The sequence below is a fragment of the Myotis myotis genome, unplaced genomic scaffold, assembly GCF_014108235.1.
Source record: "Myotis myotis isolate mMyoMyo1 unplaced genomic scaffold, mMyoMyo1.p scaffold_m19_p_4, whole genome shotgun sequence".
Lineage (NCBI taxonomy): Eukaryota > Metazoa > Chordata > Mammalia > Chiroptera > Vespertilionidae > Myotis > Myotis myotis.
In genome coordinates, this window is record NW_023416346.1 from 13,110,255 (window position 1) to 13,135,907 (window position 25,653).

The 25,653-nt window shown below is 52.5% G+C and overlaps 3 protein-coding genes across 4 annotated transcripts; 2 read left to right on the forward strand and 1 right to left on the reverse strand.

The window, feature by feature from the left end:
- The first annotated feature begins 273 nt into the window (after positions 1-273).
- Positions 274-2,968, forward strand: PNMA3 (PNMA family member 3). Its single transcript, XM_036303944.1, has 2 exons — positions 274-494; positions 744-2,968. Exon 2 carries the CDS (start codon positions 857-859, stop codon positions 2,240-2,242), a length of 1,386 nt encoding a protein of 461 aa, XP_036159837.1. The 5' UTR covers positions 274-494; positions 744-856; the 3' UTR covers positions 2,243-2,968.
- A 14,910-nt stretch (positions 2,969-17,878) lies between these two features.
- On the forward strand, positions 17,879-21,051 carry PNMA6A (PNMA family member 6A). 2 transcript variants are annotated; one of them, XM_036303973.1, is made up of 2 exons: positions 17,879-17,995; positions 18,232-21,051. In XM_036303973.1, exon 2 carries the CDS (start codon positions 18,373-18,375, stop codon positions 19,750-19,752), a length of 1,380 nt encoding a protein of 459 aa, XP_036159866.1. In that variant the 5' UTR covers positions 17,879-17,995; positions 18,232-18,372; the 3' UTR covers positions 19,753-21,051. The 2 variants fall into 2 exon arrangements, with proteins under 2 accessions (XP_036159866.1, XP_036159864.1); XM_036303971.1 differs by having other exon boundaries at positions 17,984-18,013.
- Positions 21,052-22,051: 1,000 nt separating this feature from the next.
- On the reverse strand, positions 22,052-25,291 carry LOC118654777 (paraneoplastic antigen-like protein 6B). The gene is made up of 2 exons (XM_036306217.1): positions 25,122-25,291; positions 22,052-24,914 (listed from the first exon to the last, which is right to left on the reverse strand). The coding sequence occupies exon 2, from the start codon at positions 24,771-24,773 to the stop codon at positions 23,412-23,414; it is 1,362 nt and encodes a 453-aa protein (XP_036162110.1). The 5' UTR covers positions 24,774-24,914; positions 25,122-25,291; the 3' UTR covers positions 22,052-23,411.
- Positions 25,292-25,653: the final 362 nt, after the last annotated feature.

The window sequence follows — 25,653 nt, forward strand, 5'->3', positions numbered from 1 at the left end:
GCCCGTCCAGTATTCTCTGGCAGTCACCCCAGCGTGTGGACCCCACCCCACGCTAGAGCCCCAATGGCATGTTCCAGGAAGGGCGGGAGGCAGTGCTGGAACCCAGGGGCTACCACTTGTGCCCGCTCCCCCTCGGAGGCGGGGGAAGTAGCAGGTGACGTCAACCGAGGTCCCCGGGAGCCCGCAGTGGTGGCAACCGCCCTGCCGCGTGACCCGCGCGCGCCAATGGCCCTGCGGTCTCCGGGGCGACGCGGAGGGTCCATGCTCCGCCGCTACTGCGCCCCCGCCCCTAGTCCGCACTGCAGAGAGCGGTGGCGAGCAGGCGCCAGAGCGCTGTCCCACGTGCTGCGCTGAGACGGGAACAGGGAAAGGAAGAGGGAGAGACAGCCAGAGAGCCAGGGAAAGAGGGGCGTCCGACCCCCACCCCCGCTGCGCGTCGCCCCGCGCCCCTCTTTCTGGGACTGATACCAGGAAGGACCCCACCCCAGGAGAAGGTACCAGACTTGGGGAAGGCGCGCTTGGAACCTGGAGACCCCGCTGCCCTCCACCCGCTCAGCGGGACTGCGGCAGCCTGCCAGGGCTGGGAGCGGTGTGGGGAGGAGGCTGCGGCCCCCTTGGGCCTTCGGAGGGTGGGGGTCCAGCCTGGGCTGCAGAGGCGCTGCCAGAGGAGGAGGGGCGGCAGCAAGGGGGTTGGAGGGGGGGTTTCAGCATTAACCTGGCTCTCGCCCCGTTCGTATTCACAGGCGGTGGAGAACTGGGCTGTCTGCTGTCGCCCTGGGAGTTGGCGCAAATTTCTGTGCATCGCTCACTGATCATTCCCCCTAAGTTAGACGCCGCCGGCATAGAGAGTGGGGCCATGCCCTTGAGCCTGTTGCAGGACTGGTGCAGGGGGGAACATCTGGACACCCAGAGGTCCATGCTCATCCTGGGGGTTCCTGAGGACTGTGATGAGGATGAGTTTGAGGAGACTCTTCAGGAGGCTCTCAGTCACCTGGGCAGGTACAGGGTCATTGGCAGGATGTTCAGGAGGGAGGAGAATGCCCAAGCGTGTCTCCTGGAGCTTGCCCAAGATATCGACTATGCTTTGGTCCCCAAGGAAATCCCAGGAAAGGGGGGGCCTTGGGGAGTGGTGGTAAAACCTCGGAACTCGGACAGTGAATTTCTCAATAGACTGAACCGCTTCTTAGAGGAGGAGAGGCGGACAGTATCGGACATGAACAGAGTCCTTGGATCAGACATCAATTGCCTGGCTCCCAGAGTGGCCATATCCCCTGATTTCTGGATTTGGGCCCAGAGCCTGGGGGCAGTAGTGCAGCCTCTGCTAGAACAGATGTTATACCGGGAGCTCAGGGTGTTCTCTGGGAACACCATGTCTATCCCAGGGGCGCTGGCTTTTGAGGCCTGGCTGGAGCACACCACTGAGTTGCTCCAGATGTGGCAGGTGCCTGAGGGGGAGAAGAGGCGGAGGCTGATGGAATGCTTGCGGGGGCCTGCTCTCCAGGTGGTCAGCGGGCTCCGCGCCCACAACGCTGCCATAACTGTGAAGGAGTGCCTGGAAGCCCTGCAACAGGTGTTTGGGCCCGTGGAGAGCCGCAAAATTGCCCATGTGAAGTTTTGTAAGGCCTATCAGGAGGCAGGAGAGAAAGTGTCTAGTTTCGTGGTCCGGTTGGAACCCCTGCTCCAAAAAGCCATCGAAAAAAATGCCGTATCCCGGAGGAATGTGAATCAGACGCGTCTGAAACAAGTCTTAAGTGGGGCGAACCTTCCTGACAAACTTCGAGACAGGCTTAAGCTGATGAGACAGCGGAGGAAGCCTCCTGGTTTCTTGGCCCTGGTGAAGCTGCTGCGTGAGGAGGAGGAGTGGGAGGCCACTGTGGGCCCTCCGAGGGAGTGTCTGGATGAGTTGGAAACAGGCTTCAGGTCCCCTGCCAGGGCCTGTGATTTCCAAGCAGTGTCTTTCCCTGACCCTGGCAAAATTCTGCAGGCCGAGCCTTCCCAGAGTTCCCGGCGCAGGAGGGGCAGGGGCCGCAGGGGGGGTGTGCCAAGGGCTGGCTCTGGAAGTTTAGGAAAATGGAAACACCACACATTCTGCTATAGTTGTGGAGAAAACGGCCACATCAGGGCAGAGTGTAGCAACGCTCCCAACCGCCGCTTGGTGAGGCAGATGAGACAGGCTGCCATAGAGTCGGGAAACGGCGACCGGGCTTGGGACAAGAGCCATCCCAAGTCCAAGGCCAGATAGGCTCAGGAAGACAGGGCAGCTCTTCTTCCTACAGGCGGGGGAGACGAAAGAGATCTTGGAAGAAAAGGAAGGGGCATTCCACTCAAATAACAGAGGACTTCAGTGGGGCAGAGGGGCAGGGCAGTGAGGACCAGGCTAAGCCCCCTCATCCTCCAGCAGCTGAAAGGGACCCCACCCATGAGGCCAAACTCCCCTCGGGGAGAGACAAGCACAGGGCCCTGAAGAGGTACCGGCGATACAAGCAGGCGGCCACCACACCCAGCACGTGGGGTGCTCCAGCCACAAGTGAAGACCCCACCATGGCAGAGGCTGAAAGAGTTGCAGCTGAGGACTTTGGCGTGAGCCCCAATATCTAGCCACCCCAAACACCCACCCTGTAGACTCAAAGCCAAGAATGCCTACAGGCCCACCAGCCCCACCAAGCCCAGAACCTTCCCCTTGGCCACCCCTGCCAGAAGAAGCCAGCACCTGTGAGGAAGAGCTGCGCGGTGGAAATGGGGTGATCCCCCGGAAGGGAGGCCGCAGAGTCCAGCCCGTCTTCAGAATTATCTACACTGCTCTAGGGAAGCCCCACGAAGGCACCACCCTTGAGCCCCTGCGCCAGTGAGACCAGGACAGCCCGGCCCCAGCCTGCAGGCAGTTCCTCCCCCTGCAGCCTGGGAAGACTATAGGGGCAGGAGGGCAAAGGGAGGAGAGCCCCAGGGGAGAGCATGGGCTCAGCCTGCAGGGGGGTGGGGACTTGGGCTAGTACCACAGCTGGCTTGGGTGCGGGTGGGGGGGCGGAAATTTGTTCTAAAGCAGGAGAAGAAGGGGGGAGCAGGAGGACAGGAGAAGGAGGGGGAGGAGGAAAACTAGGAAGAGGAGGAGGAGGAAAAGGTCATTAAGAGAGGAGGAGGAAGAGGAGGATAGAAGGAGGTGAGCAGGAGAGGAGGAGGAGGAGGAGGAGAACAAGGTGAGCAGAGAAGGAGGAGGAGGAGAACAGGAGGTGAGCAGGAGAGGAAGAGGAGGTCAGGAGGAGGGGGAGTTATTGGGAGGGGCAGTGTTTTGTTCTGTTTGTTTATGCAGGGCCACTGGAGGTGTGGAGCCAGCAGGCAGGAGAATGGGAACTGGCCTGGCGAACCACCACTCAGCAGCCACCAATGCCAAGGCCAGCCCCAGCCCCAAACCCTGCCACCTTGGGCAGCCTGCCTGGGAGCACCCCTGAGCAGCATTCCCAGGCCTAAATGAGGGGCACCTGAAGACATCTTCCACCCGAACAGACCTGGGAGAGGTTAGGGGCCATCTCGAGGGTGCCAGTCGTGGGAACCTCCATTCTTCATCCCTTGGGACAGGGAGGCCCCCTCCCATTTCTCTGTAGGCCCCATGGTGACCCACATGTCAAATAATCACCCCTCCCCACACATACAGACATGGTAGTCATGGTTCCTATGCAGAGCCTCCAGGTGTGTGTGAACACAGGTGGGTGTCCTGCTCCCCCACCCCGGGGCAGCCGCCTATCAGCTCCGGCACGTGCTGGGAGCTCCACTGCCAGCCAAGGCTCTGCCAGCTCTCGTCCAGTGTCGTGAGCTCAGCCTCTGCTTTCTCGGTGTAGATTTAGGCCATCCGCTGCTTGTGCTTGTGGAGATGTGTGTGTGTTCTTCTCTGAGCAGTTCCCCACCACCACCCTACCCCAGAGACCCCAAGCCCAGCCCCAAGAGACTCCGGGAAAGATGGTCAAAGGCATGGTCGGCGCTCACCAGTGACCTTGGGAAGGAAGACTGGACCAGGACAGAAGGCAGCTGCCGGAGGCTCCACGGAGTCTGTGCTCTGATGTATCACCCTGTTGTTCCTTGTGACTCAGTTTCTTAAGCTTGATGGAGTGTCCCCTGCTGTGTTTTCCAGTGTCTCGTGTCTGTCCTGTGCAGGCCACAGGGCAGGGCCAGGCCGCAGCATATTGTTCAGAGGGGAAGGGAGCCCTGAAGTGAGTGGACATCACTAGCACTCACAGTCTACAAAGGTCAATCATGGGGCCCTCAGGAAGGTACACTATGGTGGGAGGGCCGTGGTGCGGTGGAAGCTGAGGTACCTAATTAGAGACCTCAGGAGGTGGACGTGACCTATGGGCTCTAGTGGCAGTTAGAAGCTCCTCTCTGTGTTGTTACTCCCTTTCTTCAATGGATTCAGTAAATGTTTCTCTTCAATAAAGTTCATTGAATGTTTCAGCTTAGTCTTGCCTCTGCTTTGGATAATTGAAGGAAGGGTCTGCTGGGGGTGGAGGGTTAATAGTGGCCTGGTTAACATTGGTGTATGTTCTGGGCAAGGCCCATGAGGACCGTTAAGTGTCCTAATTGCAAAAGGCAGTGGTCACCATCCAGGGAATAGTGGCTTATGGATCAGGGCAAAGGAACAGAGCTAGGTAGGCTGGGTGGTACCCATCAGTAGGATGCTGATGGGAGTGGACAGTGGCTGCTTGGATTCCTAGGGTACTCAGGGAACTCTCCAGGAATAAGGCAGGGCAAGGGACAGCTGGCAGTCCCAGGATTCCTCACTGTCTTGTTGGGGATCAGAGTATTCAGACCTGGAGTATCAAAACCAGGCCAGCCTGTGTGAAAGTGTGTAAATGTAAGTGTGTGAAAGTCTGTATGAATGAGTTTGTGAATGTGTGTGAATGTGTATATAAGGCTGTGTGAATGTGTTAGTGATGAGTATAAATGTGTTTATGAGTGTGTTGAATATGAGTATTTGTATGTATTAGTTTGTATGTTCATGTGTGAGTGACTGTGTGTGAGTGTGTGTGAATGTGTGTTTACATGTGTTAGTGTGTGTCAGTGGATATGTGTCAGTGAATGCATGTGAGCATGTATGAATGTGTACATGGATGAATACGTCTAGTGTGTGAGTATAAGTTTGTGTGTGCAAGGCAGTATGTGAGTGATTGTGTTGTAAGTGTATGTGTATTAGTATGTATAAATGTATATTTGTGCCAATGAGTGTGTGAATATGTGAGAGTGAAATGTGTGTGAATATGTGTGACTGTGTGTCAATAAATATGCATGTGTATGAGAGATATTTGGATCAATTACAGTGTTCCTATTCTCCTGTATTTTTCAGTTCTAGAATTTCTAGTTGGTTTTTAATTGTAGTTGTCATTTTTCTATTGAGATTCTTTCTCATTAGTTCTTTCATTATAATCATTTTTTCCTTTTAATACTGGAACACATTTATTTACAACTAGAGGCCCAGTGCACAAAATTCATGCATGGGAATGGTCCCTAGGCCTGGCCAGTGATCAGGGTCAGTTGGGGCCTTCCTTCCCCTGGATGCCAGCTTCCCGCTGGGGCCTTCCTTCATTTCATGCCACCCCCTGGTGGTCAGTGCATGTCATAGCAAGAGGTTGAACTCCCATTCGGTCAAACTCCCGAGGGGACAATTTGCATATTAGCTTCTTATTATATAGGATTGCTGTCTTTAAGTCCTCATGTGCTAATCCCATCATCCTTGCCATTTCTGGACAATGGGCACATTTTCCCCTTGGTTATGGATCATGTTTTTCTCCTTCCCATGTCTTGAAATTTTTGCATAGAGGCTGGATATTTTGACTGTTATGCTGTTAAGTGTCTTGGTTTTGTTGTTTCCTTTGTTTCTGTGTTGAGTTTTGTCCCAGGAGGCAATTAGTTTACTTACAGACCAGCATGAGCCTCTCAATACTTGTTTTTAAGTTTTGTTAATGTAGATCTTATAGAGCTATCTGAGTCTTCCTCCTAATATGTGTTCTTTCTGGATTCTGTAAGGAATATCCAGGGTCTCTCCACTTTGGCTGGTAAGAATACTTTGTAAGCTCTGGTATTTCTCCAGCTCACAGCTTCTGGAAGGTGTTCTGTGTCCAACCATGTGGTATCTCAATCTGAGCATGCGGAGCTAGTCTTGGCTTAGCAAGAACTTTGTGCAGTACTCCGGAGCTCTTTCTATGCCCAGGTACCTTCTATCCAGTATACTGCTTGCAAAATGGAGTAGCATCCAATTCCATAACTCAGCAAGACTGCCACATGCTGTTTGGATTCTCTGTCTCTTTTTCATAGACTGGAAAGTACCTCCATATCAATTGCTGGCCTGATCTTTGGCCCCACATTGTTTGTTTATCTTCTGTCAGAGCTCACAGTACAGTGGTTGGGTTCAAATTGTCAGAAGATATTTGGAGAGAAGGTTTGTATGGATGGGGCACAGGGTGATAGTTGGAAGGTCAAGGAGAGGGAACAGGTCCTCAGGGAGGTTGGTGGGGCCATGAAGGGCCTGTGGTGCCCATGCTAAGAACTTTGGACTGCTACCCAGATGTGCAGCAGGCCACCAGAATCTCTAGGGAAGTATCACTACCCCAGAGGTTTGTGAAGGAGAGGGATGACCTCTCCTTTCATGTCTGTGAAATAGAAAGGTCAGTGTTGGAGATGGACTAGAGGAAACATTTGTGTCACACCAGAAATGACCACAGAGGTCCAGGCGATGAGTCAATCCAGAGATCACAGAATGTTGTCGTCTGCTGAGTTTAGAGGAACACCAGAACTGGGAGTCAAGCAGATTCCTGTTAGACAGCATCTCTTTGCAGATCTGGGCCAAACTTCTCCAAAGGAAACCAGCATTTTGCCTGGCCATCTTTCAGTCCCTAGAGGTAGCTGTTTTTGTCAGCTAGTCCCCCTTCCTTCTTACCCAAAGTTACAGGCCATGGGGGCATTCCATGTCCCAAAAGGGAGGGTCTGAGTTTGCCCTGGAGGCCATGCGTCACTGGCAGCCTTCTCTCCTCCCAGATGACCTTAAAAAGACTCCATTCTGCCAGGGAGTGTGTGAGGACCACATACTCAGGCAGGTTTGATTTAACCCAACTCTGCCCCAGTAAGTCATCGCATTGAAGGCCAGACATATTGCTTATAGTCATCTGTCACTGCTAGTAACAAGTGAACTACTGGATTGCTCAGAACTTCTTTGCCTACAAGGAACATTGCTTGTGGCATCCCCTCCTAGGATGCTGATCACTGCTCCCTAACACACATTCATGATATGAAGAAATCAGACTGACTCGAGCACTGTGGAAATCACCTTCCATTAAACCACCAAGAATGACACAGAGGAGCAGCTAACTATGGAAGTCCAATTGGGAAGGAAGTGACAGAGCAACATAACACAGCCAATGTATATGGTCAACTCCAGCCAAAGCCTGCAGAACAAATCTTTGGCAACCAGGGTCCCAAACCTGCCAAAATATGTGGGCAAGCCCTGCAGTGGCTTTGGAACCAGTATTTAAGGAGAAAGCCAAGCTATTCCCTGGGGTAGGATATGAATTCTAGGAGAGTCCAAACTTTCCCAGGTGTATTAGGCTCCTGACTGCAGCAAAAGTTACCATAGCCCTAACCGGTTTGGCTCAGTGGATAGAGCACTGGCCTGCGAACTGAAGGGTCCCAGGTTTGATTCCGGTCAAGGGCATGTACCCTGGTTGCGGGCACATCCCCAGTAGGGAATGTGCAGGAGGCAGCTGATCGATGTTTCTCTCTCATCGATGTTTCTAACTCTCTATCCCTCTCCCCTCTTCTCTGTAAAAAAAATCAATAATATATATATATTTTAAAAAGTTACCGTAAACTGGGCAGGAATTTCTCAAAAAGAGAAATTTATTGTCACAGTTCTAGAGGCTAGAAGTTTGAAATTAACATGTCAACAGAATTGGTTTCTTCTGCATATTATGATGGAGAATGTGTTTCATTTCTTTTTCCTACTTTATGGTAGCTTTGGATTGTGGCAGCAGAAATCTAATATCTTAATGGCATTCTCTGTCTGTGTATGTCTTTGTGTCCAAATGTCCCTTTTTTATAGAGACAACAGTCATATTGGATAAGAGCCCCACTCTACTCTATCTAAATTATATTGAGTTTACATTTTGAGATACAAAGGATTGGACTTCATCATACAAATTTGGGGGGAGGGGACATGATTCGGTCCATAGCACTAGGTGCTCCATAACACAGCCTTAAAGATGATGGTTCATACAGCACTAAGCATTCCACTAGCTACTAGACCAGTTAGTTTTTAGCAGTGTATGAAATGAGGAAATGTTGACCCTAATGTTTAACAAAATTATAGGATTTGTTTCTGAAGTTTACCTGATTATGACTTTTTATTCCCCAAAGACCAGCACTAGAGTAGAATACATGCAATGATGAATATCATGCTTCCCATTATAATGCCTTATTTGATAACATAAAATTTTAGTTACAAATTTATAGGTTGATAATAAAGTAGTTTTAGAAAATGGACAAAGTTTATTGCCTTTATGGCATTTAAATCTTGATGTTGTCATTTCTAGTAATATCTATATGCAAAGAAATAACCTATCATGTATTCCTTAGTGGTACAAAAATACTCTTCTAACCCAGTTGCCATGTCTCATTGGTGAGCATCAACCAATGGACCAGGAGGTCACCAGTTCGATTCCCTGCCAGGGCACATGCCTGGGTTGTGGGCTTGATCCCCAGTATCTGTTGTGCAGGAGGCAGTCGATCAATGATTTTCTGTAATCATTGATGTTTCTATCTCTCTCTCTCTCTCTCCCTTCCTCTCTGAAATAAATAAAAATATATTAAAATATTCTTCCAACTGCATGTTGACACAATTATTTAATTTGAAAAATAAAGTCAGTTGTTCTGACAGAAATGAAGGCTGATTTCCCTCAGTAGTGTGACAAATGATCAGGGTTTTCCCCAGTAAGATTACACAACATGTATTTCTCATATATTGAATGAGCTAGATCTGCAACTTTAAGGTTTTTATAACAATGTTGAAGACATGTATAAGGTAAGAGCGTTTTTATCAAAAAGTAATTATTATAAAAAGTGTATTTAAATTAACATTCAGTGTGCCCAGATTTTCCCCAGTAAATCAGGTAAAACAGAGTACATAGTTCTAGGTGAAAGAGAAAGAGAGACTCCATAGCCAGGTCTTCACAGAGGCTTTTTGGTATATTTTTCAGAAATTGTGAAATGAAGACTAATTAGTGGGGGAACCAATCCTTTTGCAGGTCAGGTTGTTTACAGTGCTCAGCAAAGGACTTAATCGAGTTGTCATCTGACTGATAGGTCCTTAAGTACAAGTGTTTTCATTTGTTTGTTTTTTAGCTTTAAACAACAGAAATTCATTTCTCATGGTTCTGCAGGCTGGGAAGTCTAAGATGAAGGTGCCAGCATGGTTGCATTTTGGTGAGAACCCTCTTCCTGGGTCCTCACGTGGTGGACAGGGCTAAAATCAAGTTTTGATGGGAGACCATTGAGTGATAGTTGACAGACCTCATGGAAGGAATTCACAGAATGAGATTGTTACCAGTCAGGGACTGGCCTGGAGCGGGTCTGCCTCAGGCAGGCCTGTAGTGTGTGGGTTCTTGATTTTGTGCAGGAAATATTTCACAACATGAGTCCAAATGGGTTTGAAAGTATGTTTATTAGAGCTGGGGACAGTGAGGCAAAGGAAGGAATTAGGGGAGAAGAAACAAGGAGAGCGTAGGTGGTGATCTGCTTAGGCTGTCTAGAATTGTTATAGGAAAAAACTGAGCCTAAACAGGGCTGCTTTAGCTCACTGGGAAGTCAGAGACAGGATCAGGAGGTGAGTCCAAGTCAAGCTGCCGCTGCCCACTGCTCCCCTGGTTGCAAGTATCCTGGAGACCCTTAGAGTTTAGGGGGGAAAAAAAGTTCATGCCCCAGAAGGGGCATGGGTGTGTTCTAGAGTAAGCCTGAATTGAGTCTTTGTCCTGAGGGCTTTTGATCCTTTTTTGTTTCTTCTGCAGGCGAGAATCTTAGGGGAGGGTTTCAGTAGAATACACATTGGCTTTCCAGGTTCATTTTTGATATGCTGATGCATCAAAATGAATATAAAGGGGAGTTTGGGCTTATTCTGTGGTCTGTTTCATTGTTTTACTTTTATCTTAGGTCTGCCTGGCTTGAATGGGGTTTTTGTTATTTGTTCCCCGACTTCATCTGTCCTTGGGTTTAGCCAGCACAGATGGCATTAATTGGGTCTTTGTTCTCTATTTTCCCAGGCCAAGGTGAATTAAGCTATGTATTCTTTGGTTAGGGAGGTGAGATATAAGCCATTTGCTCTCAAGTATCCTTGGTGAGGGAAGAGAAGGTCTTGCAATTCACAAGCTGGTTTCAAGCTGCCCTAACTGTTTGGCCTTGTTTAATTTTTTTGACTCAGTTTCCCCATTCTAGTTGCCCAGGAATTTTCCTAGCTTCTTACTATCCTGCCACAAGATGACATGCTATATTAAATCTTCTTTTGCTCCTATCCACTTCCTTAGATGAAAAAGACAGGTAGGATTACAGTTAGAACAGGATCCTAACTCATATTTGTACACGTCATACTCGTCCATGAAAACATTAATCGAAAAAAAAGTCCCATCCATTTCTTCTAAAGATTCATTTCCAACCAAATTTTACTTTCCATGTTAATTAATTATAAAAATTGTACTATCTCTGTTATTCTGAACAACGGGGTGCTAGGATTAATAATTGTAATGATGAAAAATTTTTTAAAAATTAGTCTTAAGGTCACAATGAATAAAAAGGCATTTCAATTTGTTAGTATATATTTATTGCAAAGAAACACCATAGGTGTCCATAAAAGATGGTGAGAAAAACAATAGATCACACTCAAATAAAACTATGTGAGGGAAGAGGGATGCAAATATGAATTCAAAGTAATGAAATGTGGATGCCAATTTTCCATCTTAGAGAAGAACCTTTTCATGTATTTTTAAATGGATGATAATGGATATCAAATTGCCTGGGTATTTAGATTTCATTGGATACCATCAAAATAATTAATGAAATTAAACTTGTACTCTAAAATGTCAACATTTACAACATAGCCAGAAAATTTGTGTTTACAACTATTTAAACTTAGGATCAAATATTTTAGATGTCAACTTCCATGTGTGAGGACGGTTGTGAGCAAACACTGACTATTTCCCATCTAAGCTGTTTTCCGCTGGCTAGGATTCTGAAGTAGCCCACTAACTGGTCTTCTTAAAGACTACCTTGTCATCTCCAAAATTTTGTCTACACTGCAACAAAGAGTGATCTCTTAGGATGCAAACCTGATCACATTAAATCTCTTGTTCAGAAATCTTACAATGACTTCCCATTGTGCTTTGAATTAGGGTTAAAATCCTTAACCTGGTTGAAACAGCCTGAAAGGTGTGGTATCTGTCTGCCAATCACAATGATCTTGAAACAGCCTTCCACCCTTACTCAATCTGCCATATTTCAGGCCCTCTTAGATAATATTGTCCCCACTGCTGGACCTTTGAACACTGCTATACCCTCAGCCTAGAATTCTCTTGCCTTCCTCCTTCCCTTAGGTCTCTCCTACATGTCCTTTAACCCCAATTACCAGCTCCATTTCCTTAGGAAGACTTCATTGACTTTCCAGATGAACTCATACTCCCATAGAGAGTTCCCATATAGCACTGAGCTTCCTTTGTAGCACTGATCATATTTGCCATATTACATGTATAAGCAGGTCCACAAAGACTCAGGAGTGATTTTTTAAAAATCAAGATTATATAGACCCTCCACATTCACCCCAACACAATCCACAAGTCAAAATCTCAGTTCTTTCTAAGAAAAAGAACAGCTCTTGGGCTTGCCTCTATTGCTCCTCACACTACAGTTTGCAGGGCATTGTCCATGCTCACTTCTCATACACTTGGTGACTCTTGACAGTAAAAGGGGACAGTTTTCTGTTTCAAGCACCTGGCTCTGACAATCAAGAGTAATGGTTGTTAAGGGGATTGACTTTGCTCCGTAGAAGTGAAAAGGTAAAAGGCCAAGATTTACACCCTTTGTTCTCTTTGGAATTTTTTAAAACTGTGCTCACTGCTCAGACCCCTGAATTCTAGGGCTGTACCTGATTTGGAATAAGCACTCAATGAATATTGGTTGATTCTTTGCATCTCTGCAGCACCCATTCCTGGAAGAAAATGCCCATACAGAGCTTTTGCTGCCACCTGAATGGATGCTAGAACACTGCAGTGGGGGTGCAACGGATCCCCTTGATGGATATGATAGAGTTTATTCCCCAGAATTTTTTTGAGGAATAATTTCCTAATGGTCTGTGGTCACCCCTTAGATAGTGCAATGAGTTAGGGTAGGATCTATTTCTTCTCTGGCCCACAGGCATAGACTCAGCACATACTGCAATGAGTGGAACATAGCAGGTACAGCTTAACTCCTTGTTGGGTGAATTAAAGAAGGTACTTGTTTTGTCTGGTGGGGGTCCTGGGAGCTCTCCAAGTGCACAGGGTGTATTTTTTTTTCTCCCCTGTGTGGAGTGGGGAGGGAAATGGCAAAGCATGTCTTCCTTACCAAGGGAGAGAGACAGAAAGTCCTCCTTACATCTGATTCCCTAGAGCAGCGATTTTCAACTTGTGTGCCGCAGCACACTGGTATGCGATAATAATTTTTAAAACATACAATAGCTGATTATTTAGTCAGGGACATTTACCTCTTTTCTCTTAGATTTGTGAAATTAAAAAATGACAACAGCCAACACAACAATAGCTGTCTGATGTGAATGAATCAAAGTTGTACCTATTTTTTTTTTTGTCAGATTGGCAAAACATATATCTTTTGGTGTGTGCAGAATCTTAGTAATTAGTTTTTGTGTGCCATGAGATGAGAAAGGTTGAAAATAGCTTCCCAAGGGGCTAAAAGTGTGCTTGCATTTGGAGAAGACTGGAGGCCAGTCAGGAGAGTGAGGGCCCAGGAAGGGGAGCCATATGCAAGTAGGCAGAGCCTTCAGAGCTCACGAAGGACCCACTGCACTGGGCTGGGTCAGTGTCCTGAGGTAGGAAGTGAACTCAGTCACTGGGGTCAAGGAATTATAGGGCAGAATACACCTTTATTACATGCACATAAGTGGTGGATCAGGAGAGGCAGACCTGCCCTTCTCCCTGAGGAGGCAGGGCTGGGAGAGTAGGATACAGCCTAAGGACAACACTGGGCCAGGCCTGCTTTGCAGTAAACCAACTCTGCAGCCAGGATGTCACTAGGCCTAGAGTTTTAGTGATTAAAGGCTCCTGAGTTTCTGCTATCCCTCCCTTCCCTATCCCTCTGACCCTGGCCATACCCTTCATGTCAAAGAAGGCAAAGCCTGGATAGGGGTACTGTACCCATCATGGCAGGGAACACAATATCTATGCTCTTAGCTAAGCTGGTCATCCCCTGGACTTTATTCTCAACAGCTAGTACTAAAGAAGGTGTGTTATGGAAGCATCCTGTCACCTTGTGGCCCTGGGCCTCTGTGAATCCTGATTGAAGCATCTCCACACCACCTCACCATGAAGTGCTTCTAGGTTTATTTCTTCCTGTGGTCTGGCCCAGTGTCGGCAGTCAGGGGCACTAAGCTGAAAGATAGAAGTTCTCCTGGTGCTGAGTTGAGCAGATAGCACAATCACAGTTCCTTTACCTTAACCAGGGAGCCAAGCTGCCCATAAGGCCAGGTGGGGGAATGGGTACAGGTAGAGTGATGAGGGTAGAAGGGAGGAAGGAGGAAGAAGGCAGAGTGTGTATCTATCTGGATGTGACACAGGATTCTGAAATAACCGTGTGATCACAGGAACTCATCCCCACCCATCACCCCATTTCTCTCTTCCTCTCAAAAAGGTGAAGGAAAGACAGCTGCTGCTGCAATCCCCACATCAGGGAAGGGCCTTTCCTTCCTCTGGGTTCACACGCCAGTGAGAAATCTGGGACCAGGCTTGAGCCCTTCCTGTGCTTTCTCCATTTCTGGAGTCTGTATCTTCCCTTTTCTCTTAAACTCTTCTGCCCAAGGAGGCCCAGACCATCACCCTCTGGCCTGGACTACTGCAGAAGACCTTCTCTGCTCCAGACTTGCCTACCTGCTACCCAGTTCACCACACAACAGGTCTTATTCATGTCATGGCCTCAGGTCGCAGGCCCCTGGCAAATGCTAGCAGGCTGACAGATTAAAGTGCTTGCTCAAAAGAAGGCACCAAGGGCCTCCTCTGGGCCAGACTTGGTTCTAGGACCCTTCTCTTGGGGAACTTGTCATCTGGGGAGGGAGCCCTTGGTGCCCCAAATCAAAGACCCAAACCATCATCTATCATGTGATTACATGGAGAGTATTCTGGGGTTCACGTTTGATGTGACTGGCAGGAAGAGGAAGCCTCTGGAAGGAGGGAACATTTCAGCTGAGACTTTAATGAAGGAAAGGAAGAGGAGGAGAAGGATGCCACCATGGGAAGTTCTTGCCGTGGATTGTCCCTTATAGCAGAAGAGGGAAGGCAAATACCACAGGTGGGGATGAGCTGGGTGTGCTCTGGGACCAGCTGAGAAGGTCAACGCAGCAGGACTCTAGTGACAGGGACTGGGGGTGGGTGGTGAGGAAAGAGAAGGCCATCTTCGGGGTGGGGGGACTGTTGACCACGGGAGGAGGACTTTGGAATTTACTCTAAGGAGATGGGGAAACACAGGGAGGATCTGTCACCAGGGAGGAGAGGAGGCTGGTCTGGTGGTGTTGCAGAGTTTGCTTTGGCTGCCATGTGAGTGGGAGTGAAGTAGAGAGAGGGCAGAGTAGAGGCAGAGAGAGAAGGAGGCAGGTTCAGGGACCACAGATACATGGAGAGGGGCAGCAATCACTGACTAATGTCAATAAAATCTTATGCTGGATTAGACTGAGGTCAGGAACAAATGAGAGGGAATAAAGAATCCTGGAATTTTTGCTTGAGCAACCAGGTGGTAGGTGGAGCCCTTGGGGAAGCCTGGGGAAGAAGTAAGTATGCTGAGGGGGATGAAGTGCTCTGGCTTGGACATATTCCTTCTAAAATTCCCATGGAGCATCCAAGTGGGCAGTTTGATGAGCACATGTGGAGCTCAAGGAAGAGGAACATTTGGAACCATCAGCAGGCAGACAAACCCTCCAATGAGAGGACCTTGGGGTTTCCAGGCCTGAGGCTGGGAGTCCGCCATCACACTGAACTGGGATGGGCAAATAATCAAAGCCAGACCAGATCAAAGGATGCTCAGGCTGTGGGGCACACAGAACAGCTCCCATGCTGCTGGTGGGAATTCCAAGGACAAGTAGGCAAAGAGGGAGGAGGCCAACCAGAAGGTGGGGTGTCACAGAAGCAGAGAAAGGAAAGTGTTTTGAGAAGGAAGGAGCATCAACTGTGTTGAGAGGTGGAGCAAAATGAGATGACAAAGGAGAGGCAGTAGATGCATCACAGCCTAGCCTTGGCAGAGTGGGTGCTCTGAGGCAGAGCTGGAGAGTCAACAGGAAGGGACAAAAGGAAGGTAGAAATAGGTGAGACTGAAAGCAGTGGAACTGAATCTACAGTTGGTGACATGGGACCCACATATGCTCCCATGGGAATACCCTAAGGAAGGATCCCAAGCAAATCATGGTGGAAACCAAGAAAGAGGACAGCATGAAGTGCAAGCCATGGCAGGTGGGCTAATGCTGAGGTTCAGTGGACAGAAATTTGCCAGGCGGGTGTTAAGAGCAGCAACGGTCCTGGCCCTCAATGGGGACAAGGGGAAGGAGTCTATGCACAAGGTCAACTGGGAAATGTAGTTTGTGATGGAACACTCATGTTTCTTCATTTACAAGCCAGGAGGCAGGAAAGTTGGGGGAGGGATTAAGACCATATAGGGAAGCCAAGGTGCAACTATGAGAAGAACTCCAATGTGGTCTACTTCACAGAGATAGGTGAGTGTAAAAATATGAGAGTGCCTTTGAACTTGACACTAGGACCTTCCTCCTAGAAACAGGTCAACAATGCTTCTCAGCCCTGGAGAGAAAACAAGGAAAGATTCACAAAAGTAAAACTAGGAATGGCCAAAAGACTTGTGCAAAGATGCCCAACCTCACTGAGACCAGGGACATGGAAGATACATGGTAGCAGGGTAGTGCCTTTCCCCATGAGATGGGCAAATGGTCAAAGCTAGACAAGACCAAAGGCTGCTCAGGCTGTGAGGTACACAGGACTATACCTGAGCTGCTAGGGGGGGTGAAAGGAGCCACATATGGGAGATAATGGAGTAGCAATGCCTAATCACGGCGGCAATGGGCACAGCCATAGTTCCAACAAAACCACTTCTTGGTATACATGCCAAAGCCTTAGTCCTGACAGTGGCTCAGACAGGTATGTGCAGGGTACTGCTGACAACAGTGTCTGTAACAGCTGAAGACTTGGAACAGCCTGAATGCCCATCCATAGGGTCATAGACAAATAAACCAGGGCTGTGATTTAAGAAGGAACATGAGCAAGCTGGACACTCGGGAAAACTTTGAGCAGTAAAGTTTGAGTGGGGAAAGCAAGTCTCAGAGAAGGATTCTGACCAGATGCCAAACAACAAAAGAGAAGGGGAGGGAGGTAGCGAAATACCTGGGGGTGTGACCCCGAGGAAACCTGTTTACCACCTCTCAGATGGAGAGTCTATTCACAGGGCCCCAGATCTCATAATGAGACAGGTGCAAGATGATGAGACCCTTGCGATTGGAGCTCTGTTTTGAGCTGAGGCAGCACTACCCTGGTGCAGTGTCTACCCCAGGTGGCAAAGAAAAGAGGAAGGACTCCGGGTCAGACAGACAGAGGTCTCTGGAGAGGCACAATACTCATGCTGCCCTAGGGGACTAGAGAGCACTGTCTCAGAGCCCACGAGGCTGGCCAGGGCACAGGGGATAAGAGACACATTGTGGGTACACACCAGCTCTCCTATACACACACTCAGGCAGAGATCCCAATTCTTCTGTTCCACCAAAGCAGGGCTATAAGAAGGAAGGAATTGCCAAAGATGCACAGTAAAATACAGTCCCAAGGAGTAGAACTTTAAGTAGCACAAGCCCATTTTTTAAATTGAGACTTGCAGCAAGCTAAATGGGAGAGGCCATGGCACCTTTCACTGGACTGGCCCCGTCACAGGGCAGTGAATCGCTTTGGCTCACCTTGCACCTTCAGTGGCAGACACCTGCAGCCCTCAGCCCCCAAGGAATGTGGAGGCACCGTCCTGCGTGGTGGGCCTGACCATGCCTGAGTGCCTGTGGCTTCTAGACCACAGAATCCCACCAGGTGCCCCTCTAAACCAGTTGCTCCTTGCCTAGACTTGGGACAGTACCAGCCCTGGGAGGAGAGAGGGAGGGGGAGGGGAAGAGCAGGTGAAGAAGCCCCAGAGGCTCCCCACCCCTGACCTGAAGGCAGCTCTGGCAGGCACACCATGGACCCCTCCAGCCACTCCAGGGCTGGCATCACAAGATGTGGGTATCTCCCAATGCTGGCGCCCCCAAGGGTCATTTCTGGGAGGGGCGGGAGCCAGGATGGAATCCCAGAGGGACACATCAACTCTCTGACCCTATCTCATCCCACTTGTGCCCTCACCTCCCCCCCCCCCCTGCTTGGGGAGGAACCAGTGACATCACCAGAGGTTCCAGGGCTCCAGCAGCTCTGGAAACAGCCTCATCACGTGACTTGCACGAACCAATGGCCCTGCCGTCTCCCAGGCGACCAGGAGGGTCCCAGTTCCTCCCCCACCGTGCCCCTGCTATTGGTCCACACTGCAGAGAGCCCTGGCAAGCTGACAGGCTCTGATGCGCAGGCCCACATGCAGCCCTGAGATTGGGACAGGGAAAAGGAGGGGAAGAGACTGCCTGAGAGCCTGGGAAAAAGGAGCGTCCCTCCTGCATGGGACCTGGATCAGAAACAACCACCTCCAGGACAAGGTAGGAGACTCAGGGAGGGTGAGCTTGTCCCCTGGAGACCCCAAGGCACTGCACCCACTCCAGCTGCAGCTTGCCTGCCTGGGAGCAGTATCAGAAGGAGGCTGCAGTCCCTGTGGGCCTTCCAAGGGTAGGGACCCAGCCTGGGCTGCAGAAGCACTGACAGGAGAGGAGAGGCAGCCGCGGGTGGGAGGAGGGGATCTGCATTAACCTCTCTCTCTCCCCTTTCCTATTCACAGGCAGTGCAGACCTGGGAAGTTCTCTGAGTCCTAGGCTCGCCCCCAATTCATTTCCCACCCTGTGCCGCCCTGGTCTGCGCCCAGAGCCAGTTCCCGCCCCTAGTAGCAGCCCCCACGCTGGCGCTGGCAGACACTGAGGCCATGGAGGTGAGGATGCTGCGGGACTGGTGCAGGTGGATGGGCATCAGCGCCCGCAGGGGCCTGCTCATCCTGGGCATCCCGGAGGACTGTGACGAAGACCAGCTGCACGAGTCCCTGGAGGCCTCCCTGTGGCAAATGGGCCACTTTGAGGTGCTGGGCAAAGTGTTTCGAGAGGAGGACAATGCCAGCGCGGCCCTGGTGGAGCTGGACCGGGAAGTCAACTATGCTTTGGTTCCCAGGGAGATCCCAGGCATCGGGCGTCCCTGGACCGTGGTCTTTGTGCCCAGATGCTCAGGGGAGGACTTTCTGGGTCGCGTGTTCCACTTCCTGGAGCAACAGGGGCAGACTGTGGAGAGTGTGGCCGGAGCCCTGGGGCTGGGGCTGCGCAAGGTGTGCTGGCTGAGGTCTGTCAGTCAGGCCATCCAGCCCTGGGTGGAGACAGTGCGGTACCAACCCCTGGGGGTGTTCTCAGGGAGGGACCAGCCAGCCCCGGGGGAGGAGTCCTTTGAGGCCTGGCTGGACCACACCACTGACATGCTGCTTGTGTGGCAAGGGGTCTCAGAAAGGGAGAGGAGGAGGCGGCTGATAGAAGGCCTCCGAGGGACGGCCCTGCAGGTGGTGCACGAGCTCCTGGCGGAGAACCCTGCCAGGACGGCCCAGGATTGCCTGGCCGCCCTGATCCAGGTGTTTGGAGACCACGAGTCCCAGGCCACCCTGCGGCTCAAGTGTCTGACAGCTCAGCGACGGTCAGGCGAGACTCTCTCCGCTTTCGTGTTGCGGCTGGAAGTCCTGCTACAGAAAGCCATGAAGGAGGGGGCCCTGGACAAGGCCTCAGCCGACCACTTGCGCGTGAGGCAGGTGCTCACCAGGGCCAACATCATTGAGCCACTGCAAGAGGCCCTGAGGAAGCTGGGCACGGTGGGTAGGCGTCCAACTTTCCTGGAGATGCTGGGGCTGGTTCATGAGACTGAGGCATGGGAAGCCAATATAGCCAGGAGCCTGAGAGCCCAGCCGGCACAAGGGGCTGCTGCCAGGGCCAGTGCCCAGGCTGATGCCAGAGCAAAAGCTCAGGCCGAGGGTGACAAGGTGGTGGAGAAGCAGCAACTGCAGGAGATTAGTGACAACCATGCCCCTGCCCTTGCAGGCCTGGGTCAGACAGGGCCCTCAGAGGCCCCTGGGGGACCCCTGCCTGCCCACATGGGCAGTGTTTCCGGGGCAGGTCCAGGAGGTCCTGGCACTGTGCCAGAGGGCCTGGCCCAGGTGGGAGACCGGGAGGCCGAGGAGCACCCACAGGAGGGGCTCAAGCCCATCCCGGAGGAGTCGGAAAGTGAGGACGGGGCTGGGGAGCTGAGCCCCGTCATGTCCTCCCCTGGCAAATAGCTAACAAGGCCTGGCACCCTCCTCTCCTTTCGGGCAGCAGAGCCCTGGAATCAGGGGAGGCGGGGAGCCAGGCCAGGGCAACCTCCTCACCCCACATGGGGAGCAGGGCTCAGGGAAGGGCCAGCCCAGCTCATACCATACCCCCTACTACCCCACCATGCTATGGGCGCCTGACCACCACCATCAGCCCTTCCAAGTCACCAAGCTGACAATGTTTGACACCCAATGGGATGAGGAGAGGTGCCCCCACATGGTAGCCTCAGCCCCAACCCCTACCAACTTGGCCAGCTGGCCTGGGAGCACCGCTGAGTACCCCATCTCAGCCTAGGAGAGGGGCACCTGAAGACATCTGCCACCTGTGTGGAGTGGGGGGCTTTAGAACCCATAACAGGGGTGCCACTTTTGGGGACCCCCATTCTCCATCCCCTGGGGAGACCCCAACTCATTTCTCTATAGTCCCATAGTGACCCATGTGTCAAGTAATCACCCCCCTCCACACACACACACACACACACACACACACACACACACAGACACACCATGGCGCCTGTGCAGAACCACCTGGTGTGTGTGAACCCAGGTGGGTGTCCTGCCCCCCCGACCCTGGGGCAGCCACCTCTCAGCCCTGGCACATGCTGGGAGCCCCACCGCCAGCCAAGGCTCTGCCAGCTCTTGTCCAGTGTCGTGAGCTCAGCCTCTGCTTTCTCAGTGTAGATTTATGTCAACCGCTGCTTGTGCTTGTGGAGATGTGTGTGTTCTTCTCTGAACAGTTCCCCACCACCACTCCCACCCTGGATGGAGACCCCGAGCCCAGGCCCAGAAGAACGGATGAGAAGAACGGACCAGGGCATGTCTGGCGCTCATCCAGTGACCCTGGGAAGAACTACAGTGGCAGAAGGCGGCTGCCAGAGGCTCCACGGACACCCTGATGCTCTGATGTCACCCTGTTGTTCCCTGTGACTCAGTTTCCTCAGCATGCTGGAGTGTTCCCTGCTGTGTTTTCCAGTGTCCTCTGTCTGTCCTGTGCAGGCCACAGGGCAGGGCCAGGCCCCAGCATGTCATCCATAGGGGGAGGGAGCCCTGCAATGAGTGGACATCACCAATGTCCATGGTCCTTTAAAGTCCAATCAAGGGGCCCTCAGGGAGGGAGACTACGGTGGGAGGGCTGTGGTGTGGGGGAAGCTGAGGCAGCTGGTCAGAGACCCCAGGAGGAGGTGGGGGTTGTGACCTATGGGGCCTATTGGCCGTTAGAAGTTCCTCTCTGTGTTGTCATTCCCTTTCTTCAATGAATTCAGTAAATGTTTCTTTTCAATAAACTTCATTGAATGATTCAGCTGAGTTTCGCTTCTGCTGTGGGCAATTGAGGGAAAGGTCTTCTTGGTGTTGAGGGCCCAGGAAAGGATTTATGCCCAGCACCCATTAGAGACTTTTTCAGGACATCCTAATGGCCATGTCTACAGCCTCCTAGGCCCTATGTAGCTTGGCTGCTCCCCTTTGTGGGTTTTCCTGTGCTGGCTGCTACAGTGGTTGCAAAGATTGCTGCTGCTCTTGGGTGCCTTCGTTCTCTGCACATGACCTGGACATTTCCAAACTCAGCCTTCACTAGACACTACTGTAGTTTGGTTTTGATTCTCGGGTATGCAACACTGTGGCAGGTTGGGGAGGGTAGAAATAGTTCCTCTGTTGAATGCCTGGGTTGGCTGTCCCAGCCTTTCCCCCCCACTGGCATTGCTAAGCACTGTGAATCCCCAGTTGGCCCACTTTCCATTCTTCACCCATCACACACTCTTGTCCCCCAAACATCCCTCATTGTGAACACCAAGGCTGGCCACTTGTCAGCTGGCAGGAGTAGGCTGATCAAGGATGGGTAGGCAGTCACCCCAGTATACCCCGGAGCCCTGCAGAAGTACTTGCAAGGGCATCTGACCTTATTTCTGGGCCCTTCTATGGCCCTCTGGTCTCTGAACTGCACACGTGATCTTCCTGAACTGATGACACTCTGGGCGCCCACACCCCTGTCAAGGGTCCTAGGACCTCTGGTCCTACCTGCTATTCCTCCCCTCCCTTCATCCTATAAACTGATTATTCCTGGATCTCTTGGGACCTAAATAGCCACTGCCATGCCTACAAATTCCTGCTATCAGTGCTTCCAGCCCAAGGGAACTGGCAGACCTTCTTGGACCCTGCCCCAAACATAGCCCAAAGATGATCCTAAGTACAAGATTACTATTGCCCCTCCAGCCTCATCCCCAGAAGACCCTTCCCTCAATTGCCCACAGCAGAAGCGAAACTCAGCTGAATCATTCAATGAAGTTTATTGAAGAGAAACATTTACTGAATTCATTGAAGAAAGGGAATGACAACACAGAGAGGAACTTCTAACGGCCAATAGGCCCCATAGGTCACAACCCCCACCTCCTCCTGGGGTCTCTGACCAGCTGCCTCAGCTTCCCCCACACCACAGCCCTCCCACCGTAGTCTCCCTCCCTGAGGGCCCCTTGATTGGACTTTAAAGGACCAAGGACATTGGTGATGTCCACTCATTGCAGGGCTCCCTCCCCCTATGGATGACATGCTGGGGCCTGGCCCTGCCCTGTGGCCTGCACAGGACAGACAGAGGACACTGGAAAACACAGCAGGGAACACTCCAGCATGCTGAGGAAACTGAGTCACAGGGAACAACAGGGTGACATCAGAGCATCAGGGTGTCCGTGGAGCCTCTGGCAGCCGCCTTCTGCCACTGTACAGTTCTTCCCAGGGTCACTGGATGAGCGCCAGACATGCCCTGGTCCGTTCTTCTCATCCGTTCTTCTGGGCCTGGGCTCAGGGTCTCCATCCGGGGTGGGAGTGGTGGTGGGGAACTGCTCAGAGAAGAACACACACATCTCCACAAGCACAAGCAGCAGTTGGCCTAAATCTACACTGAGAAAGCAGAGGCTGAGCTCACGACACTGGACGAGAGCTGGCAGAGCCTTGGCTGGCAGTGGGGTTCACAACACGTGCCGGGGCTGAGAGGTGGCTGCCCTGGGGGTGGGCAGGACACCCACCTGGGTTCACACACACCAGGTGGTTCTGCACAGGCGCCATGGTGTGTGTGTGTGTGTGTGTGTGTGTGTGTGTGTGTGTGTGTGTGTGTGGAGGGGGGTGATTACTTGACACATGGGTCACTATGGGACTATAGAGAAATGAGTTGGGGTCTCCCCAGGGGATAGAGAATGGGAGAATGGGGGTCCCCAAAAGTGGCACCCCTGTTATGGTTTCTAAAGTCTCCCAGTCCACACGGGTGGCAGATGTCTTCAGGTGCCCCTCTCCTAGGCTGAGATGGGCTGCTCAGCGGTGCTCCCAGGCCAGCTGCCCAAATTGGTAGGGGTTGGGGCTGAGGCCAGGTGTGGTGCTAACATGTGGGGGCACCTCTCCCCACGCCATTGGGTGTCAAATATGGTCATCTTGGTGACTTGGAAGGGCAGATGGTGGTGGTCAGGTCCCCATAGCATGGTGGGATAGTAGGGGCTATGGTATGAGTTGGGCGGGCACTTACCTGGGCCCTGCTCCCCATGTGGAGTGAGGAGGTTGCCCTGGCCTGGCTTCCCCACCCGCCCACCCCCCGCCACCAGGGCTCTGCTGCCCGAAAGGGGAGGAGGGCGGTGGGCCTTGTGAGCCTATTTGCCAGGGGAGGACATGACGGGGCTCAGCTCCCCAGCCCCGTCCTCACTTTCCGACTCCTCCGGGATGGGCTTGAGCCCCTCCTGGGGGTGTTCCTTGGCCTCCCAGTCTCCCACCTGGGCCAGGCCCTCTGGCACAGTGCCAGGACCTCCTGGACCTGCCCCGGAAACACTGCCCATGTGGGCAGGCAGGGGTCCCCCAGGGGCCTCTGAGGGCCCTGTCTGACCCAGGCCTGCAAGGGCAGGGGCATGGTTGTCACTAATCTCCTGCAGTTGCTGCTTCTCCACCACCTTGTCACCCTCAGCCTGAGGTCTGGCATCAGCCTGGGCAGCATCCCCTTCTGCCGGCTGGGCTCTCAGGCTCCTGGTTATATTGGCCTCCCATGCCTCAGCCTCATGAACCAGCCCCAGCATCCCCAGGAAAGTTGGACGCCTACCCACCATGCCCAGCTTCCTCAGGACCTCTCGCAGTGGCTCAATGATGTTGGCCCTGGTGAGCACCTGCCTCACGCGCAAGTGGTCGGCTGAGGCCTTGTCCAGGGCCCCCTCCTTCATGGCTTTCTGTAGCAGGACTTCCAGCCGCAACACGAAAGCGGAGAGAGTCTCGCCTGACCGTCGCTGAGCGGTCAGACACTTGAGCCGCAGGGTGGCCTGGGACTCGTGGTCTCCAAACACCTGGATCAGGGCGGCCAGGCAATCCTGGGCCGTCCTGGCAGGGTTCTCCGCCAGGAGCTCGTGCACCACCTGCAGGGCCGTCCCTCGGAGGCCTTCTATCAGCCGCCTCCTCCTCTCCCTTTCTGAGACCCCTTGCCACACAAGCAGCATGTCAGTGGTGTGGTCCAGCCAGGCCTCAAAGGACTCCTCCCCCGGGGCTGGCTGGTCCCTCCCTGAGAACACCCCCAGGGGTTGGTACCGCACTGTCTCCACCCAGGGCTGGATGGCCTGACTGACAGACCTCAGCCAGCACACCTTGCGCAGCCCCAGCCCCAGGGCTCCGGCCACACTCTCCACAGTCTGCCCCTGTTGCTCCAGGAAGTGGAACACGCGACCCAGAAAGTCCTCCCCTGAGCATCTGGGCACAAAGACCACGGTCCAGGGACGCCCGATGCCTGGGATCTCCCTGGGAACCAAAGCATAGTTGACTTCCCGGTCCAGCTCCACCAGGGCCGCGCTGGCATTGTCCTCCTCTCGAAACACTTTGCCCAGCACCTCAAAGTGGCCCATTTGCCACAGGGAGGCCTCCAGGGACTCGTGCAACTGGTCTTCGTCACAGTCCTCCGGGATGCCCAGGATGAGCAGGCCCCTGCGGGCGCTGATGCCCATCCACCTGCACCAGTCCCGCAGCATCCTCACCTCCATGGCCTCAGTGTCTGCCAGCGCCAGCGTGGGGGCTGCTACTAGGGGCGGGAACTGGCTCTGGGCGCAGACCAGGGCGGCACAGGGTGGGAAATGAATTGGGGGCGAGCCTAGGACTCAGAGAACTTCCCAGGTCTGCACTGCCTGTGAATAGGAAAGGGGAGAGAGAGAGGTTAATGCAGATCCCCTCCTCCCACCCGCGGCTGCCGCTCCTCCCCTTTAGAGCCTCTGCAGCCCAAGCTGGACCCCCATTCTCTTTCTCCACACACTGCTCCCAGGCAGGCAGGCTACAGTAGTCCTGCTGTGGGGGGGAGGGTGCAGGGCGGAGGGGTCTCCAGGGGCCAAACTCACCCTCCCTGAGTCTCCTTCCTTGTCCTTGGCATGGTCTGTCCTGATCCAGGTCCCATGCAGGAGGGACGCTCCTTTTTCTCAGGCTCTCAGTCAGTCTCTCCCTCTCCCCGTCTCAGGGCTGCATGTGGGCCTGTGTGTCAGCGCCTGTCAGCTTGCCAGGGCTCTCTGCAGTGTGGATCAGGAGCAGGGGCGCAGTGGGGGAGGAACTGGGAACCTCTGTGTTGCCTGGGAGACGGCAGGGCCATTGGCTTGCGCAGTTCACGTGGCCGGGCTGTCACACAGCTGCTGGTGCCCTGGAACCTCTGGTGATGTCACTGGCTCCTCCCCAAGTCCCCGAGGGGGTGAGGGCACAAGTGGGGGGTGGCCCAGGGTCAAAGAGTTTATGTGCCCCTCTGGGATCCCATCCTGGCCCCTGCCCCTCCCAGAGATGACCCTTGGACACGCCAGCATTGGGAGATGCCCACACCCTGGGATGCCAGCCCTGGAGTGTCTAGAGGGGTGCATGGTGTGCCTGCAAGGGCTACCTTCAGGT

Bases quoted from the DNA above. Each gene is read 5' to 3' on its own strand.
- PNMA6A (XM_036303973.1), top strand. From the start codon at position 18,373: ATGGAGGTGAGGATGCTGCGGGACTGGTGCAGGTGGATGGGCATCAGC.
- PNMA3 (XM_036303944.1), top strand. From the start codon at position 857: ATGCCCTTGAGCCTGTTGCAGGACTGGTGCAGGGGGGAACATCTGGAC.
- LOC118654777 (XM_036306217.1), bottom strand. From the start codon at position 24,773: ATGGAGGTGAGGATGCTGCGGGACTGGTGCAGGTGGATGGGCATCAGC.